Source organism: Carassius auratus, unplaced genomic scaffold (genome assembly GCF_003368295.1).
Source record: "Carassius auratus strain Wakin unplaced genomic scaffold, ASM336829v1 scaf_tig00217411, whole genome shotgun sequence".
NCBI classification, from domain to species: Eukaryota; Metazoa; Chordata; class Actinopteri; order Cypriniformes; family Cyprinidae; genus Carassius; species Carassius auratus.
Genome location: NW_020529057.1, coordinates 127,380 through 148,022, shown reverse-complemented (window position 1 = coordinate 148,022; position 20,643 = coordinate 127,380). Strand labels below are relative to the sequence as shown.

At 39.7% G+C, this 20,643-nt stretch overlaps 2 protein-coding genes across 2 annotated transcripts in view; both read right to left on the bottom strand.

Annotated features, from left to right (window-relative positions):
- Positions 1-8,961, bottom strand: part of LOC113100930 (NACHT, LRR and PYD domains-containing protein 3-like) — a 48,406-nt gene extending 39,445 nt beyond the window's left edge. Inside the window, exon 1 of the mRNA XM_026265417.1 lies at positions 8,829-8,961. Within this exon, the coding sequence (XP_026121202.1) occupies positions 8,829-8,878 (50 nt within the window). The 5' untranslated portion in view covers positions 8,879-8,961. The remainder of the gene's footprint in view (positions 1-8,828) is intronic.
- Positions 8,962-13,993: 5,032 nt separating this feature from the next.
- On the bottom strand, positions 13,994-16,803 carry LOC113100927 (uncharacterized). Its single transcript, XM_026265416.1, has 4 exons — positions 16,236-16,803; positions 16,029-16,111; positions 15,879-15,951; positions 13,994-14,145 (listed from the first exon to the last, which is right to left on the bottom strand). Exons 1-4 carry the CDS (start codon positions 16,801-16,803, stop codon positions 13,994-13,996), a joined length of 876 nt encoding a protein of 291 aa, XP_026121201.1.
- Between the last annotated feature and the right edge of the window lie 3,840 nt (positions 16,804-20,643).

The window sequence follows — 20,643 nt, the reverse complement described above, 5'->3', positions numbered from 1 at the left end:
AACGATACGGAACTTCATTCTTAAGATACAGCAATTTACAACTAAATTCAAAATGGCTGACGCCCAAAATGGCCGAATTGGGAAAATTCGGTATCATTCGACTCGGAATGATGCACTGAATCTAAAGACACCACTTTTGTGATTTTTGGCAAAACCGTTCAGAAGTTATGAGCAAAAACATGCATTTTTCATATCTCCTGACCACTAGGGGGCACAGCGCCGAAACACTGCAGGTAGTCCCAGGGAATGGTTGTTATAAAGACCCACCAAGATTGGTCTCAATAGGCCAAACCGTTGCGGAGATATAGCCTCACCTTCACGTTTGGGTGCTTTTCGAAGAATTCGTTCATGAGCTATTCGGAAATGGTTTGAGAAATCAACTTGAATTCCATAACTTTTTGCCAGCATGGTCTGAAGATTATCTGATTCAATTTTCGTGACAATCGGTGCAACGGCCTAGGACGAGTTCGAAAAAGTAGGTTTTACGAACAATTGACGATAGCGAAAAAACGAAGCCTTGCGATTTTTGAATCTCGGTGTCCATTCGACTCGGCATGAGCCAAGGAATCACAGGAAAAAAGAATTTTCATTTTGTGGCTTACGGTTCAAGAGTTATTAGCATCAAGTTTTTGAAAGTTTAGACAATTGGTGGCGCTAGAGAGTTTGAGTTAGAGACTTCAAATTTGCTACGGTTAATGTTCAGACAGTCCTCTATTAGTGTGCCAAATTATACAACTTTCCCGCAATCGGTTCTATGGGCTACCATAGACTTGGGGTGGAAGAAGAGGAAGAATAATAATAAATATAGCTGCAAGCAGCAATTACGGGGCCAAGCACTCCAACGGCAAATGTAGGAGCTAAGCATCGCATGAAGCATCACACCAAATTCATTAATGAGCAATAACAGCAATTTTGGAATTATTGTAATTGAAATGGCAAAAAAAAATTATAATACCACCTCTAGTAGCATGATTACTTGGCTTATCAAGCTTGACCAATAGGTGGCACTGTTATAAAATCAATTTGGTGTACTCTGTGTGACTTTTCAATGACACACACAAAGTTTGGTGTCAATATGCCAAAGCATTCCAGGGATACAGCCTCAAGTGTCATTTTCTCATTGTGCCTCAAATTCGTCGATGTGGTATGCGAAAACGGTTTTGTCTATCGACTCAAAAGCCATAACTTTGAGTCAGCATAGTCTGAAGATCATTTGATTCGAATTTGGTGAAAATCGGACCTACGGTTGATGAGGAGTTCGACAAAGTAGGTTTTCAACATAAATCAAAATGGCGGACCGGAAGTTCAGCTTACTATGGTATATTTGGTATCTATGTTATCGGCATAAACCAGGGAATATTTTGAGCCCAGTTCCATTCGAATGGGCTAATGCAATAAAAAGTTATTAGCATTTTTACAAGTGTAATTATTCATGGTTAATGAATGGTTTATTACTCTTGACCAATAGGTGGCGCTGTCACCAAATTTCTGTGGCATGGTCAGTGTGAGGTGGCGATGACACATACAAAATTTGGTGCAAATATGTCAAAGCGTTGCAGAGATACAGCCTCAAATGCATTTTGGCACCCTTCCAGCAAATTCGTTGATGCGCTAAATGAGAACTGTTTCGTATATCGACACGAAATCCATAACTTTTTGCCAGCATGGTCTGAAGATGATTCACGTCAAATTTGGTGAAAATTGGACTAACGGTCTAGGAGGAGTTCGAAAAAGTAGGTTTTCAACATTAAGCAAAATGGCGGACAGGAAGTATGGCCAATTTTCACATAATTGGTATCAATGCTCTCGGCATGACCCACAGAATATAGCGAGACCATTTTAATTTTAATAGTCTAAATTATTCAAAAGTTATTAGCATTTATGTGATATTTCATTATAACTATTGGCCACAAGGTGGCGCTGCCACCAAACTTTTTGAGTACCTTCAGGGCATGGAGCCGAATATTTTTGTAATTATTTGCGAAACGATACGATGCTGCGTTCAAAAAATACAGCATTTTAACACATAATTCAAAATGGCCGACGCCTAAAATGGCCGACACGGGAAAATTGGATATCATTCGACTCGAGATGACTCACTGAATCTAAAGAGACCAGTTGTGTGATTTTTGGCCAAACCATTCAGAAGTTATAAGCCAAAATATGCATTTTTCATATCTCCTGACCACTAGGTGGCGCTGTGTCGAAACACTGCAGGTAGTCTCAGTTCATGCTTGTTAAAACACACACCAAGTTTGGTCTCAATATGACAAACTGTTGCCGAGATATAGCCTCACGTGCATTTTTGCGTGCATTTCGTCAAATTAGTTTACGTGTCATTCGACAACGGTTGGACGAATCAACTTGAATTCCATAACTTTTTGCCGGCCTGGTCTGAAGATGATCTGAGACAATTTTCGTGGCAATCAGACTAACCGTCTAGGACGAGTTCGAAAAAGTAGGTTTGTCGAATAATTGAAAATAGCGAAAAAACTAAACCTTGCGATTTTTGAATTTTGGGGTTCATTCGACTTGGCATGAGCCAAGGATTCAGAAGAAAAAAGAATTTTCATTTTCTGGCTTACGGTTCAAAAGTTATTAGCATAGAAACATTGAAAGTTTGGACAAGTGGTGGCGCTAGAGAGTTGGAGTTAGAGACTTCAAATTTGCTATAGTTAATGCTGGGACTGTCCTCTATCAGTGTGCCAAATTATACAACTTTCCCGCAATCGGTTCTATGGGCTGCCATAGACTTGCGGCGGAAGAAGAAGAAGAAGAAGAAGAATAATAAATATAGCTGCAAGCAGCAATAACGGGGCCAAGCACTACAGAAGCAAGCTTCAGACGAACGGCAGGAATGAGTAATTAAGACAGTTTTAAGATTATTTTAGGCAAAATGGCTTGAAAACTATAAACACAACAACTAGTAATAGGATTTATTGGCTTTTCACGTGTAACCAATAGGTGGCACTGTTACCAAATTAGTTTGTAATGGTCAGTGTGAGGTGACGATGACACATACAAAGTTTGGTGCAAATATGTCAAAGCATTGCAGAGATACAGCCTCAAACGCATTTTGGCACCCTTCCAGCAGATTTTTTGATGCCCTAAATGAGAACCGTTTCTTATATGGACACAAAATCCATAACTTTTTGCCAGAATGGTCCGAAAATGATCCACGTCAAATTTGGTGAAAATCGGACTAACGGTCTAGGAGGAGTTCGAAAATGTAGGTTTTCAACATTAATCAAAATGGCGGACAGGGAGTTCAGCCAAATAAGGTAAACTTTGTATTTTATGTTCTCGACTTGACCCAAGGAATCTAAAAAGACCAGCATGATGTCAATAGCCAGATTAATTCAAAAGTTATTAGCCTTTATGTAAATTGAGTTATAACCTTTGACCACTAGGTGGCGCTGTTTCAAAATATTTTGAGTACCTTCAGGGGATGGTGTTGTTGACACATTCTGAGTTTTGTAATATTACACCAATGCATTTGTTTAGTATAGCATTTTATTTCACAAAACTGTATTGAAGTCAATGAGAATTTCATGTTTTGTTCTATTATAGCGCCACCAAGAGGCTCAGTCCAACCATTTTTTTTATGTTTGCTCAGAGTGAGCCCATACATATGTGTGTCAATTTTGGTGAAAATATCTCAATTCACTTCAGAGTTATGGGCATTTATATGAAAAAGCACGTAAAAATTGACTGACTCTTGACTTTGATTGAATATTACTACCCCTTACTATCAATATTTTGGCATTTGGGCATTGGCGTATAGCTATCGACCTATGTTTCCGAACTTCTGACGGTGGTTTCGTCTCGATCAGACAAGCGGTTTCAAAGATATAGCCAGATGTTTTTTAAGCGCTAAATCACAACGCTACACAAACCGTAAGGCGAAACCTAGAATGTTTGGTATCGTTGGACTCGGTAAGGTTTCAGGAGTCCAATTTGGTGAGTCTCGAGAAAATAAGTCGACCACACCCAAGGTTATAAGCATTTAAATAAGGATGATCACCACTAGGTGGCGCTGTTTCGAAACTTCTCACGCTCCTTCAGGACATTGTACTGATGACCCATACCATTTTTTGTAACAATCCGTTGATGCGTTCTGAAAATACAGCATTTTAGCACAAAATTCAAAATGGCCGACAGTCAAAATGGCCGAGATGGTAAAATTGGATATCAGTCGACTCGGCATGTTGCCCTGAATCTAACAAGACCAATGTTATGATTTTTGGACAAACTGTTTAGAAGTTATAAGCAAAAATAGCAATTTTCCATATCTCCGGACCAGTAGGTGGCGCTGCGCCGAAACGCAGCAAGTAGCCTCAAGTCATGCTTGTTATGACATGTACCAGGTTTGGTCTGAATAGGATAAGTCGTTGCCGAGATACAGCCTTACGACTGTTTTTGTAAGCGTTACGTAAAATTTGTTAGAGCGTTTATCAAAAACGGTTTGACGAATCAATTTGATTTGCATAACTTTTGGTCAGCACTGCCTGAAGATGACCTGGTTCAATTTTCGTGTGAATCGGACAAACCGTCTAGGACGAGTTCGAAAAAGTATGTTTTTAAAAAAATTCTAAATGGCGGCCATATTTCTATGACGGAAAATGACTGTATAGGGTGCAATCGAATTGGCTTGAGCTCAGAAATCAGAGGAAAAAAGAATTTTGTTGATTGGCCTCACGGTTAAAAAGTTATTAACAAAATTAAAGTGAAATTTCGGACAGTTGGTGGCGCTAGAGGGAATGTCTTAGACACACCAAAATTGGTGTACTTAATGTTGGCACTGTCCTCTATCAGAATGTCAAACCAAAACAACTTTCCCGCATTCGGTTCTATGGGCTGCCATAGACTCCCAGTCGGAAGAATAATAATAATAATAATAATAATAAGAACCGGAACAAAAACAATAGGTGCCTCGCACCTTCGGTGCTTGGCCCCTAAATATAGCTGCAAGCAGCAATAACGGGGCCAAGCACTACAGAAGAAAGCTTCAGACGAATGGCAGGAATGAGTAATTAAGACAGTTTTAAGATTATTTTAGGCAAAATGGCTTGAAAACAATAAACACAACAACTAGTAATAGGATTTATTTGCTTATCACGTGTAATCAATAGGTGGCGCTGTTACCAAATTAGTTTGGAAAGGTCAGTGTGAGGTGACGATGACAAATACAAAGTTTGGTGCAAATATGTCAAAGCTTTGCAGCGATACAGCCTCAAATGCATTTTGGCACCCTTCCAGCAAATTCGTTGATGCGCTAAATGAGAACCGCTTCGTATATCGATACGAAATCCATAACATTTTGCCAGGATGGTCTGAAAATGATCCACGTCAAATTTGGTGAAAATCAGACAAACGGTCTAGGAGGAGTTCGAAAAAGTAGGTTTTCAACATTCATCAAAATGGCGGACAGGAAGTTCAGCCAAATAAGAAAAACTTTATATCTATGTTCTCGGCGTGACCCAAGGAATCTATGAAGACCAGCATGATGTCAATAGCCAGATTTATTCAAAAGTTATTAGCCTTTATGTAAATTAAGTTATAACTTTTGACCACTAGGTGGCGCTGTTTCAAAATATTTTGAGTACCTTCAGGGGATGGTGTTGTTGGCACATTCTGAGTTTCGTAACATTACACCAATGCATTTGTTTAGTATAGCATTTTATTTCACAAAACTATATTGAAGTCAATGAGAATTTCATGTTTTGTTCTATTATAGCGCCACCAAGAGGCTCAGTCCCACCATTTTTTTTATGTTTGCTCAGAGTGAGCCCATACATATGTGTGTCAATTTTGGTGAAAATATCTCAATTCACTTCAGAGTTATAGACATTTATATGAAAAAGCACGTAAAAAATGACTGACTCTTGACTTTGATTGAATATTACTACCCCTTACTATCAATATTTTGGCATTTGGGCATTGGCGTATAGCTATCGACCTATGTTTCCGAACTTCTGATGGTGGTTTCGTCTCGATCAGACAAGCGGTTTCGAAGATATAGCCAAATGTTTTTTAAGCGCTAAATCACAACGCTACACAAACCGTAAGGCGAAACCTAGCATGTTTGGTATCGTAGGACTCGGTAAGGTTTCAGGAGTCCAATTTAATGAGTCTGGTGAAAATAAGTCGACCACACCCAAAGTTATAAGCATTTAAAAAAAGAAGATCACCACTAGGTGGCGCTGTTTCGAAACTTCTCACGCTCCTTCAGGACATTGTGCTGATGACCCATACCAAGTTTCGTAACAATCCGTTGATGTGTTCTTAAAATACAGCATTTTAGCACAAAATTCAAAATGGCCGACAGTCAAAATGGCCAAAATGGTAAAATTGGATATCAGTCGACTTGGCATGTAGCCCTGAATCTAACAAGACAAATGTTATGATTTTTGGACAAACTGTTCAAAAGTTATAAGCAAAAATAGCAATTTTTCATATCTCTGGACCAGTAGGTGGCGCTGCGCCGAAACACAGCATGTAGCCTCAGGTCATGCTTGTTATGACATGTACCAAGTTTGGTCAGAATAGAATAAATCGTTGCATAGATACAGCCTTACGACTGTTTTTGCAAGCGTTACGTAAAATTTGTTTGAGCGTTTATCGAAAACGGTTTGACAAATCAATTTGATTTGCATAACTTTTGGTCAGCACTGACTGAAGATGATCTGGTTCAATTTTCGTGTGAATCGGACAAACCGTCTAGGACGAGTTCGAAAAAGTAGGTTTTTAAAAAAATTCAAAATTACGGCCACATTTCTATGACGGAAAATGATTTGCTATGGTGCAATCGAATCGGCATGAGCTCAGAAATCAGATGAAAAAAGAATTTTGATGATTGGCCTTACGGTCAAAAAGTTATTAACAAAATTAAAGTGAAATTTTGGACAGTTGGTGGCGCTAGAGGGAATGTCTTAGACACACCAAAATTGGTGTACTTAATGTTGGCACTGTCCTCTATAAGAATGTCAAACCATTACAACTTTCCCGCATTCGGTTCTATGGGCTGCCATAGACCCCCAGTCGGAAGAATAATAATAATAATAATAAGAACGCCAACAAAAACAAGAGGGTCCTACGCACCTTCGGTGCTTGGCCCCTAATAACGCCAACGGAAACAATAGGTGCCTACGCACCTTCGGTGCTTGGCCCCTAATAACGCCAACAAACACAATAGGTGCCTTCGCACCTTCGGTGCTTGGCCCCTAATAATTGTTATACTTATAATTATTATTGTTATTGTCTTGGCATCCGTTGGCAATATCACTAACCAGGGCTTAATTTGTGCCGGAACAAGCCAGATCTGGATCCGGCACCTCCGAATCCGATCCGGCACCTCATTTGGTGGACCCCCCTCCTCCTTTTTACGCCACTCAGGCAGGCCTCGGGTACATTTTCACATCATAGTTCAGACATGGGTCGGGTCTGTTTTAGGCTTCTCCTTATTTTTATATTTCATACATACATACATCCATTAGTGATGGAAAAATAATAATAATTGCCGCCCTGATGAAAACAACACGAGTCCGTGCTGCCACGACTGTCAAGAACGACTCAACGGTGTTTCGTGTACCGTCAGCAGCTGAACAGTTTTGCGTTCAAATACAAACTTAAGCTTGCCGCAAAGCACCAGCAAAAGTAACGATCATAAATGTGACAGGGGGAAATAGTAAGGAGATATTTGAATTATTTACTAATAAACTAGTGTTTTCTGATTCTGTGTCACGAGGATGAATTGCCGATCCTGACTCACTGTCTCCATTAGACGCGCCTTTAAAGAGAAGTGCTCTTTTATGGATTATGATTATGATTATAATGAAACAGTTGTTTTCGATTTGTTTTATTTCATTATGTAGTCATTTAAATCCTCATATAGATTTATTTATCATGTCTGTGAGGCATGTTTTCACTGAGTGTCGGTTCATTTTTGTTCTCCTGATAAAGACGACACGGCAGAAAACACATCATGTTGTTTTTCCCCATTCTACAAAAGCACAACATTTGTTGATATTGTGACTGCACACAAATAAAAGCAGATCACAGCCACGAATGAACCTTAAAGGTCCCCTTCTTCGTGATCCATGTTTCAAACTTTAGTTATTGTGTAATGTTGTTGTTAGAGTATAAATAATATCTGTAAAATGCTAAAGCTCAAAGTTCAATGCCAAGCGAGATATTTTATATAACAGAATTTGCCTACAAAAAACGACCCGATATTTTTTGTGACAATGCAACAATGACCCGATTAGTCAAGTGGAAGTTCTGTCGGCTGTCCCGAAATGTGAGAGAAAGTCTTGTATCGCAGCGTGCAGCAGGTCACTGTAGTGAAGATGCGCTGATGAGAAGCTGGTTCTGAATGACTGATTTAATCTTAAAGTTTGTGTGGATCTATTGGAAAAAAATGCAGGATTTGTCTCATTATTAACTTGAAAGCTTTGACAATCATTAAACCATTCAATATAGCTACACACACTCCCCCACCTAAATTTAGGACCATTTTGCTCCGTTACCTTTCCTTTCTGTAATCACATGCCGGATCCGTTTCCCCGTTTTGTTCCGGGACCTCGCAATTTACAAATTGAGCACTGCCTCTAACTATAAAACATCATCGTCTATCAACCCAACCCAAATATCCATTTTATTGGCCATAAAAAAGATACTGTTTTGTTTGTCTTTGCTTGTATACACTGTGGGTCTACTAAAAGAAGTGAGACTTATCCAAATTTACATTTTTCCTTTCCTTAGTCATTGTACATGCAGAATTAATGGGTGTTTCAAACACCAAACAACTGAAAATGATCAAGGCTCACTCAGTGTGGAAGGTCTCTGCTCCATGACTGAACTGAAGAGGATAATCCATGGATGTGTTACTCTTCTTAGACACAAAGCTGGGCTCTGGAGATGCTGCTTTATGTGTGTAAACATCCTTCTTCTCTCTCTTCTCACTGAGACTCATTTTGCAAGCAGTGCTAAACAAATAGATGACAAATCCTTTTTTAGACATGGGGAATAATGAAAAAGTAGAACTAATTTAGTAAAACCATACTGTCCTGACAGACTCACAAACACATTCACAATATAAAAAACCAATTCTTAAAAAGTTGGGACACTGTACAAATTGTGAGTTAAAAAGGAATGGAATAATTTACTAATCTCATAAACTTATATTTTATTCCCAATAGAATATAGATAATGTATCAAATGTTGAAAAGTGAGACATTTTTAAATGTCATGCCAAATATTGTCTTATTTTAGATTTCATGCGAGCTACACATTCCAAAAAATTTGGGACAGGTAGCAATAAGAGGCCGGAAAAGTGTGTGATCAGTGGATCAGATAAACTCTAGTCACCCCTGTAGCCACCCCTAGGATAATTTGAAATGGGTATTATTGATTTAAATGCATAATGTAAATTCACAATAGTTTAAGAAGTGAAAAAAACAAAGAAAAAAAATGCTGCAGCCACCCAAAAAGATTAGCGGAACCAGAGTAGCTGCCCTTCCCCCTCACCCCATCATTGACTGCACAGGGCAAAAAGCAGGACTGTTTCAATCACTTGAAAGCACCTTCACATTTTGGAGAGACAGTATGCCACAAAATAATGTCTTAAAGTAAAGACATGAATGTGTATTCTCCGTTAACTTTTTTGTGTTGAATTAGGGCTGGGCGATAAAATGATAACAAAGATGATTGCGTTGTTCACTTGGCTAAGAATTCCAATGGCAGACTCCCGCTGATCAGTGTCAGTCACGCGACCACTACAGCGCTGTTAGATCTGGTATGAAGCGCTTGAAATCAGCAAAGAACACAAATGTGGTTTAAACTAGTTTAAATCCAGTCCAAACAGCACTGACAAACAGGAGGAAATTTGCAAGGATGATATAGTCAGAAGGCTTTTCTTTTCAATCTACAAATTGCCATCATTTAACCTACCACAGATTTACTGTAGTAACACTAATGTTAACAACACCATGCAGTGTCATAAATGCCATGTGGGATATTAATATCAAATTTCATTTAATATACATATATTAAATGTATTAAAGAAGAAATACAATATATTTTCCAGTGATTAGTGTTTGTGCATTTATGTATATACCACTTTTTTTCATTTAAATACAAAATAAAAACCATATTAAAGTAAATTTTTTACCATGGTATTGATGTGCTATATATGTGTGGTTTCAATGAGTAAATATTGCCAATAGCAAACAAAACACTTACAGAGTGCGCGCATACATTATGTGATGATCTAGTTTTAGATCAACATAAATCTAGAATTATCACATTTTTCAAGATATGGGGCAGAAAATGTTTTTATAATTTCATTTAGTTGCTATCACTCGAAGGGTGACGTTTTTCTCCCAAAGCCAGCATAATAATAAATGTGATATTGATTTTATACAACAGTTCAAAAAACAAGTTAATATTAAGGGTGCATTCTCACTAGCACTTTTGGTGCGCACCCGGGGTCGATTGGCGTGAAAATTCGGTTCGTTCGGATGATGTGAACGCTGTCTTCTGTACTCGGATGCGCACCCGTGAACTGTACCCGAGTCCGCTTAAAAACGGTGGTCTGGGGTACACTTCATGTGAACTCTGGTACGGTTGTTGCTCATGTGAACGCAATCATACCAAATCGCGGAAGTGACACGCTTTTAATGACAAATTATTTGATGAAAATGTGTGTTTGTGTGTTTCACTCACTTTCCTGATGAGCGTGACTGACGCACTGCAAGTAGAGAGCTGTACATCTCATTTATTTTCACCTTCAACGTTCTTTAGAGCATTTTCAGTACATTCGTAAGACAGACGCAAGTGCCGTTATGTACCGAAGCTTTATCAACAAAACGAACAGTTCAAAAACGTAATACATAAAAGTGCAGAGAGTAATGCTATGCATTTGCCGCCTTCTCCTGCGCTGTTGTTACCAAGCAACGGGGTAAACAGCTGCTGGCTTGATGACGCAAGCGAACCGCGGTTCGGACTCAAATATTATAATATGAACACGGTCCAGCGGCGGCAGGGGGAGGGGGGAGCAACCGGACTCGGGTTCAGACCAGGCAAGTGAACTGCTGCCATCCTGATGTGCTTTCATCTCTGAGAAAGCACTTTTCACTTTTACAGTGGTCACTGTATGATCTATTTATGGTTTTACTAAACTATCAATGCAGACACATTGTCACAGGTTAGTTCTGCTTTTGTTACTTTCTGTGTGTCTGTAAAAGCTAGTCTGAATTTTATCTGCAAATAATTAAAGGCTGCCAAGACTAAGAAAAACTCTCAACATCTGAAAATGCTCTTCGATTACAGTAGAACAGACACATTAACACATGCAGTTTCACTAATGCGTGAGAATGAATTAAACAAACTGACCTCTGTCTCAACAGTGAGGAACAGCAAAAACATCCAACTTCATTCAGTTAAAAAAAACATTCTGTCTCTAGATAGCAGCATTAAGGTGATCTGTTCACAAAATCCTTTCACAAAAAGTAGTCTGTTGCAACAGATTCACTTTTGACTATGTTGGCTGTGTGTAAAAAACAAACAAACAAAAAACAACAACCCTGAGTCATGTATTTAAATTATATTTACATATATTTAAATATGAAAAGAAACAAGCAAAAAAAATTGTTCAGACTCAAAGCATTACTCAGAGTTATGCTTTCACTTTACCTGTGCTAAGATGACAACAGCCTCTGAACTATAATATCCGCCAAAAAACAACTACAAAAATCTACTTTATAAAGCTGAAGTACAGTTCTAAAGTAACTTGTATAGTTCTAAGTAAAGCAGAACATCTTTGACTCACATCTCACTGACTGATGCTCGATATGTTACTCTGTTAGTTTTCTAATTGCTTGTTAGAATACATCCATTCACTCTATTCGTAACGAGTCATGATCAGCTCAATCAGTCAGCACGAATAACTCTCTCTGTTCCAGCGTCACTGTGCATGAAGATAAAATGCTGTGCTTTTGGCTAAAGAAAATTTCATTGTGCACGTCTCTGTGTTTGGGAGTGACTAGATTTTCAGCATCTTCTCTGATGCCCTATTAAAAAAGACACACACACACACACACACACACACACACACACATACCTACTTAACCACAATGTGAGGACGTATGACTGGAAACCCTACCTTTAGGGACACCCCTTTCTGAAGGGTCTAGAGACTAAAGAAAGATATGACTGCACTTCTGGAGAAGCTGTCATCACAAATATCACTTGATTTGATCAATAAAAGCCTTCCTTAAAGACCTGACATTTTACCTTCACTTTATGGACATTATTTTATATGTCGCTTTTGGGGACATTAAACACAAACTCTGATCAAGTCATACTTTGAGGACCATGGTGATACACAAACTCTGGTTAAGGTATACTTTCAGGACATTGTTGAGATGGTATATATTATTTATCCTAAGAAGACAGAAGTAGAATATTACAATTCAAAGTTCCAATACTGGACAGTGAAATCAAGCTAGTGCAAAGATACAGGTGTGAGAGAGTCAACTGGGTTTCTTCTTTTCAGCAAGATCACTGTAAATGAGTAGCCTACATGTTTTGTCTGATTTGTAGCTTGAGATCAAGTGCCTTTGGCTGCTCAGTTGGGCAATGACAATTAACATTCAGAAATATTATTGATTTGACTGATTGACTATCAGAAGCAAAAGATGAACAGAATTGAGCTGAATAATAACATTATTGTCTTTAATTTCAACTGCAAAACAGCTCTACATTAGTCATTTCATAATTGTTGACATTTGCAAGTTATTTTATGTGTGTGAAGCTCCTTTGAAACCATCTGTATTGTATCATGCGCTATAGAAATAAAACGGACTTCACTTCATGGCAGAGGACCTTTCACTGACCGAATCTGCATCCCTCTAGTTAATTTAGCATCGACTGTAAACTAATCATTATCACAAAAACATCTCAAGGAGTTTTCCTCGCCAGAGTCATCTTTGGCTACACACTGGGGTTTTAAGACATTAGGCATGTTCTTCTTAGTGTAGTAATTGTCAAAAAAACTCGATACAAATAAAAATAGTGATACACACTCCGATTAAATGACCCTTTGGGGACTCTAGTGACACACACACTCCGATTAAATGACCCTTTGGGGACTCTAGTGACACACACACTCCAATTGAACGACTCTTTGGGGACTCAGGTGACACACACTCCGATTAAATGACTCTTCAATATTAACAGTCTTGGACACATTGTGTTGAAAGTGCACATTGCAGTTAATGACAGAACTTCAAAAAAATTTTTTTTTTTAAAGAACAACAATGAAAAATCAATTAACTTGAGGTGGGAATGATTCTCAGTGCCCAACTATCCTCTGTACTTCCTCCATCCACCCTTCTTCAAAATCTCTCTACTTCCTCCTTTACTTCCTCCCTCTTTAACTCTACTCCTCCCTCTTTTTACCCTCTTTACTCCTCCCTCTCTATCCTCTTTAACTCTACTCCTCACTCTTTTTACCCGCTTTACTCCTCCCTCTTTTCATCCTCTTTACATTTACTCCCTCTATTCATCCCTTATATTAGGTGTGCTGGACATGGGCTGTGGCTGGATGTAACCGATTGGTGAGAGTTGCCGTGTGCAGACGAGAGAAGCTGAAAACTGAGATGTGATGTCAGACACTTTCTGCTTCCTGTAGTGATGCTCAGGCTAAGTTTGCATACTTTACTACAGCTGAAGTGGAATAAACGCATTATTTTCCAAATACAGATATTTCAGAGACATTTTCATTCAATACATGCACTACTGTTTGTACAAGAATAAAGTTCAAAATAAGCCTAAATACCAGTGAAGTGGGGTCTACATTGTTTTATTTGTTTTATTTTGATAAACATTTATCGCAACTACGTGAAAAGAGCTTTTACTTTCATAAAGAACAGATGTGATCCTTAGTGGAACTGAAGGTGTGAGAAGAAAGATGAAACACACATGATCGTTGTCAAGCGGTGTACTCTGCCAATCGTGGATTAGCTATGTCATCATCAGAGCTCGTGAGTCGCTCTAGAGAATCTGCTCTATCGGAGTCCTCCTGCTCTCCAATCACTCTAGTTGTACTCCGTTGCCTTATGGCACAGTCACGGGCGTCGCTGTCTGAAGTCGGACACAAGTACTAACCGTCAAGAACTGCTCAAGTTAGCCGCTGATCGTTCTGTGCAGCGCTGCATGAAGTCCAACAAGCCTAATGCTCTCCTCCCCTCCCCCTTTAAGTCCCCTTTACATGCTCTCCTCCCTCTTTACGTCCCCGTTACATTCTCTCCTCCCTCTTTACGTCCCCGTTACATTCTCACCTCCCTCTTTACGTCCCCTTTACATTCTCCCCTCCCTCTTTACGTCCCCTTTACACTCTCCCCTCCCTCTTTACGTCCCCTTTACACTCTCCCCTCCCTCTTTACGTCCCCTTTACATGCTCTCCTACTTTACGTCCTTTACGTTCCCTTTACATTCTCTCCTCCCTCTTTACGTCCCCGTTACATGCTCTCCTCCCACTTTACGTCCCCTTTACATTCTCTCCTCCCTCTTTACGTCCCCTTTACATTCTCTCCTCCCTCTTTACGTCCCCTTTACATGCTCTCCTCCCTCTTTACGTCCCCTTTACATGCTCTCCTCCCTCTTTACGTCCCCTTTACATGCTCTCCTCCCTCTTTACGTCCCCTTTACATTCTCCCCTCCCTCTTTCGTCCCCTTTACATTCTCCCCTCCCTCTTTACGTCCCCTTTAAATTCTCCCCTCCCTCTTTACGTCCCCTTTACACTCTCCCCTCCCTCTTTACGTCCCCTTTACACTCTCCCCTCCCTCTTTACGTCCCCTTTACACTCTCCCCTCCCTCTTTACGTCCCCTTTACACTCTCCCCTCCCTCTTTACGTCCCCTTTACACTCTCCCCTCCCTCTTTACGTCCCCTTTACACTCTCCCCTCCCTCTTTACGTCCCCTTTACATGCTCTCCTACTTTACGTCCTTTAACGTCCCCCTTAGCAGTGCATGTATTGAATGAAAATGTCTCTGAAATATCTGTGTATTTGGAAAATAATGCATTTTTTCTACTTCAGCTGTGGTAAAGTATACAAACAGCGCGATTATATATTACAGCTCTTAATTTTAATATCTACACCTTTATCTTCATTTCTTTGAATTTAGCTCCATTTCTTACGAAAAGAGCATAATGTGCAAAGTGTTGAAGTGTTTGTGACTCCCTACAAATGACCCTTTCTTTTAAGAGTCGTGATCCTGTTCCGCACATAATTTTTCACACCAGTCCATGTTCGCTGCTTCAAAGCTTCTGGCTCTGCATCACTACGGGAAGCAGAAAGTGTTTGACAACACATCTCAGTTTTCAGCTTCTCCCATCTGCACACGGCAACTCTCACCAATCGGTTACATCCAGCCACAGCCCATGTCCAGCACAGCTATTCACTCTTCCCTTTTTTATCATCTTTACATTCTCCCCTCCCTCTATGACAGAAATATCAAAAAGTTTATCATGACATTTCATCCAACTTCATTGTAACTGAACAAAGAAAATTGACTCTTACTATCCTCTACTTCTTCATTTGCCTTCTTATACTCTAACTTTTCACTTTATATTCTGTTTCATTCCATCCACAAAATATTTCTACACCTTTATCCTCATTTCTTTTAATTTCGCTCCATTTTCTACAAAAAGAGCATAATATGCAAAGTGCTGAAGTGTTTGTGCCTTCCTACAAACCACCCTTTCTTTTAAGAGTCGTGATCCTGTTCCGCACATAATTTTTCACACCAGTCCATGTTCGCTGCTTCAAAGCTTCCGGCTCTGCGTGAATGCATCTTTCACAGTCTTGCTTACCAGGAACTTTGCATGTCTTGATGAAACTCATCATGTGTCTCTCTACTGCTTTTACCTCACTGTCCTCCCATTTCTTTTTTGGAGCATTTGAAGAACCTATGAAATAATTAAAAAGTAAATTCTCATTACACATTCTCATTACAACATTACAGACACTCGTGCTGGTGTCTGAGATAGGTCACTGGAATCCTCCTCATCACTTGACATGGAATCACCTTGGGCCTCAAGTTGCTCTTAATAATTAGTTAACAAAAAATGAACACTTTATTGCTTATACCTAGCATCTGTGACATGAATATATACATTGTTTTGCAAATATGTACAGCACAGATACACACAGAGCAAGTATACTCGTACCATTTGGGTCAATTTCAATGTCATCAAGTTTCTTTCCTTTGTAGTCAGACAGTGTTCCTTTCTCCATGGCCATTAGGACTTTACTCATTTTTGCCAGCTGCAGTGTTCCCTCTGGTAACCGATAATACTGTCTGTGGATTCTAATATCGGGACCAAGGAAATCAGCCAGTTGGTCTGCTTCATTCTCATTAAGGTTAAGAATTTTAGACATGGTTGCTATGTGTTTCCTGAGCCTAGTTGATGACAGTGCATCAGGGTTCTTTATGCCACATTCGCAAGCAGCTTTGTTGATGCACTCTCCTCCTCTGTAGGCAGACATTGCTCCACATCTAGCAAACATAAAGGGATTCTCTGCTGGAACACCACAAAGCTCACGCGTTTCAACAAGCAGCTCCATGGCAGAAACCATGGAAGGCTTGAGGAGCACAGGAACCTTTCTCCCTCGTTTACCACGGATCTCAACTCTTGAGAAGTGCAGACACAGCTTACTCTCAAACTCAGACAGACAGATGGCAATGTCTTCGTGTAGCTCAGAAGAATCCCTGCTTTTAAAAGCTGACAAAAGCATCCGGGATACCTCACCTTCTCTCCTTCGGTTGAACAGGAACCTGGGACAGCGTGACCTTGGCTAGAGCAGCGTAGCTGTCAGCAGAAGGGCAAGATCTGAGCTTACTTAGGAGCTCATTGTGTTTCTTTTCAAGATGTGTGTGCAGGACTTTGACATCCTGAGTGAAAGGAATGATCTGTGGTGTGTTCCACTTGGTTTCTTTCAATGTAGTTATAGCACCAGCAGAAATGTACTCATTCCACCTTGCCTGGTGTATTTTCCTGAAGTCTCGGGCACACTCAGCACGCTCATGATCTCCATACATCATGGCATTGCTCTCAACAATGCTAGATATCTTGTTTAAAGAATGCCCAAGTTTGAGAGCTAAAGAAGGAATGCGGTAGGAGTTTTTCTCTTCATCATAGCCAGATACAACTTTAACAGCTGCTATGACATGTTTGAAGTTAGTTGGTATGATGAAGTCTACCATTGTTCTCAGTGGGGTAATCTTCCTTGCTTCAAGAAGAAGTCTGCCTACTTCTCTCATCTTCTGTCTGATGTAGTCATGTTTGGTCACATCAGACCCCATCCTGTTGAACATGTGCTCCCCCAGCTGCATGATGCATCTGTCAGTATGAACTACACGCGAAACTTCATCATAGTTCATAAAGGAGAGTACTTTCTTGAATCCTTTGCTCACTTCTAAGCCCACTGGTGTGTTTAGAGCACACAGGGATCAAACTCTTTTCCTGCCCTGGGCATCCTCATTTTTTGGTTTCAGGGGACAGTTTTTGATATGTTTCCAAAGGCTACGCTTGTTATAAAGCCCTTGGCAGTAAATGCAGTGAATAAATTCATTGGCTCTTTGACTATTTTTTGGACGGTAGCAGGCAATCATCTCCCCATGTCCTTGTCTCACCACATCGGTGTTGTGGGCAAAGTTGCCCCTTTTTCTAAGGAGGTTTAACTGGACTCGTCTTTCTTTGGAATGTTTTGGAAATGCTACTGCCTTTACAACCCCCACTTCGTTGCGATGGACAAATTCAAGGTGTCTGGCCATTTTTGAATATGGCTTAGAGCAATAAAGGCAATACTGCTTTTTGTTGTACGTCTTGCGTTCCTGCTTTGGTGATGGCATTGACTGAATAAAAGTCTTATCACCAGACGAGGTGTTTGTCTCTGTAGCAGAAATGAGTCAAATCAGACAAATCAAAGAGTCTATCAGAGCTGTGTGCATTGAAACATGAGCTGAATTCCTCAGGAAGTCATAAATCAGTTCTAGTGCCACAAGAACCAAGCAAGATAACCAACCAACCAACTTGTTCACACAACAGCTTTCAACATTAACACCAATATAACAATTATTGACAATTTTAATTCGAAGAAGAGATTGTCAAATTTATTGTTCTTGATTGGAATGCAACGCTGGACATCACATGTAAACCCAGGAGATCAAGTTAAATACTTGCATTGACTTCCCCCCACCCAGAAGAACCAGACTGAAATTCCTAAGGGGGAAGGGCTTTAAACCTTTGTCTTCACAGAAAAGTCCCTTTGCCAGAGAATGGCAAAGAAACTGCTTTTTATACATTATATATGGACCAGAATGAACTCAAAAAGACTGCTAAATGAATCGTTCCATTGCTTAACTCCATATTCATTTATGTGTAACCCACACATTTGACTATCATGTATAATCACTTATTGTGTATGTCTTTTGATAACTATAGGATACATAGTCATGTCTAGTATTGACATAATCAAATTTTCTTGCTTGATATTGTCCTGACAATCATTTATTTGTAAAATATATCATAATCATGTTATAGGAATCATGTCCAAAATTAGACCCTGTGAGGCAAGAACCACATGCTTGGTAAGATAAACAATGATTTATGATACCCCAGACCCCAGGACCATATCTGATTGGTCAAGGCAACATTTGAGGGGTGGCCAACAAGGAAGTTTAAAAACTTTGGACACGATTAAATCTTGCTTTTAGTCTAGCATTGCTTGTGCTATAAGCCATGTCGGCTTTTAGTCTGCTTTTAGTTCCAGCCTTGCTCGTGCTATCAGTCATGCCTGCTTTTAGCTTGTAGCTTTGCTACCTAGCTTTAGCTTGTAGCATCTAGCCCTGCGGTTAGTCATCATTGTTCTTTGAGCGCGGTTCCAGCGTGCCTGCCTGCTGCTTCTATGCCACAATGAGAAGGAACACAACCTAGTCTCGTCAAACTTTATTTCTTTTCTTTTCCGTTTGAGAGTTTCGTGTTCTGAGTTAAGTTTTGTAACGTTGAGTCTCCGACGCCTGACCTCGGATGCCCGTTCAACTTCGACCAGCGTACACGACTCTGCACTTTCAGCCAACGCCCAACAACCACGGGCTTCCCAAGACGTCACTTCACTACTGAACTTCCAGCCAATCAGCGACACCGGGATACCCCTTTCAACGGGAGTCCCTTTCACAGGAAACTAAGGCAACGTATCCCCAGATATTTGTTGTGCTGGTGTATCTAATATAATTTTAGTCACATTGAGGAACTCAATGCAAGGGCTAATTACGTGATTGATGGTTGTTCATGTCTATGCAATTTAACGTATTGCTGTTAACTTGGGATTCCATATTTCCATTCTCTTAAACTCATCTTTCCTTAACTTTCGACCTCCCTGCAACTTGTGTGAATGTATGTGTGCGTGCGTTTATGTGTTAGATTAGTTTATATGTCTTAGATTTATCTAATAAAGCCTTATTCATATTGAAAAGAGAAGTATCTTGTGTTTTGTGCTTACAAGTTAATGTCTTAAACTGCCGATCTTGTTACTGTGCTAATTAATAGTGTTTTCACTATAGTTTGGATATTAGTATCCAGCGCAGATTTGATGTTAAACGGCTCGTTCACTGAACCGCAGGCGCGTCTCCGTGAACAGCCGTGAAACAGTGATTCTGTTCAAATTCCCTTTAAAATCTTAAATGATTCCCTTTGAGCTAAATTGACCTGTTTCCCTTACATTTATAATGGTGGAGAAAATGCGGGCAGTTTAATCTAAATTGTGAGCATAAACCAAGTTTATTTAATCTTTGATTTTGCTAAAGGAATGAAAGATGAGAAGCTTGCGAGACGTGTGTGTTTGAGAGTGTGACGTAAGCAGCGCGCCCCCCCCCTCAAATGAATAAGAGCAGTTAGAGGACACAGCTAGAACTCCAGTCCGTCTCTTCAATGTTAACAGCAGTAAGTGAACTTAAAAGTAAACATCTGAGATCGTACAATAAGGTAGAAATTGAGCGTGTTCCTCATTTGTGTAATGCCTTGTTTTATAGCTGATTTGATTTCACTGCGTGTTCCAGTGTCTCAAACGCTATCTCAGTCACTGTTTGCTGAACGGAGCTAAACTGTTAGTGTTTCAAAAGGGATATAAATCGGTGAATAAAGAATAGTTTTGAGCGGGTTCCTCAATCTATTTATCAAAGTCCCCGTATTCATATTTCATATAGTTTGATTGCCAGTGCGTGTTCCACTGCCGAATTAAATTTGATATTCGACTCCCCTAAGTTAACGTTAAACATTAGAGAACAATGTTTGCCCATTTGTATCCGTTCACAAAGTGAATGCAATCTCGCGTAACACGGCGTGTGTCCGAGAGTAATTTGAATGGGAGTGTTTTAAAAGCTTGATCAAGTAAATTTTAACTGTGTACCAACAGCGAAGGAAAACTTTTATGTTTGTGTCCAGAAAAACTGGCACGGAGAATCAAATTGCTGAGATTGATATAATAACTACAGCAGGAAGCTGCTATTTGAATTAAGATAAATTTAACTCTATACAAACTGATAGTTTAAGTGCCACATCGCAAAACCAACTGAAA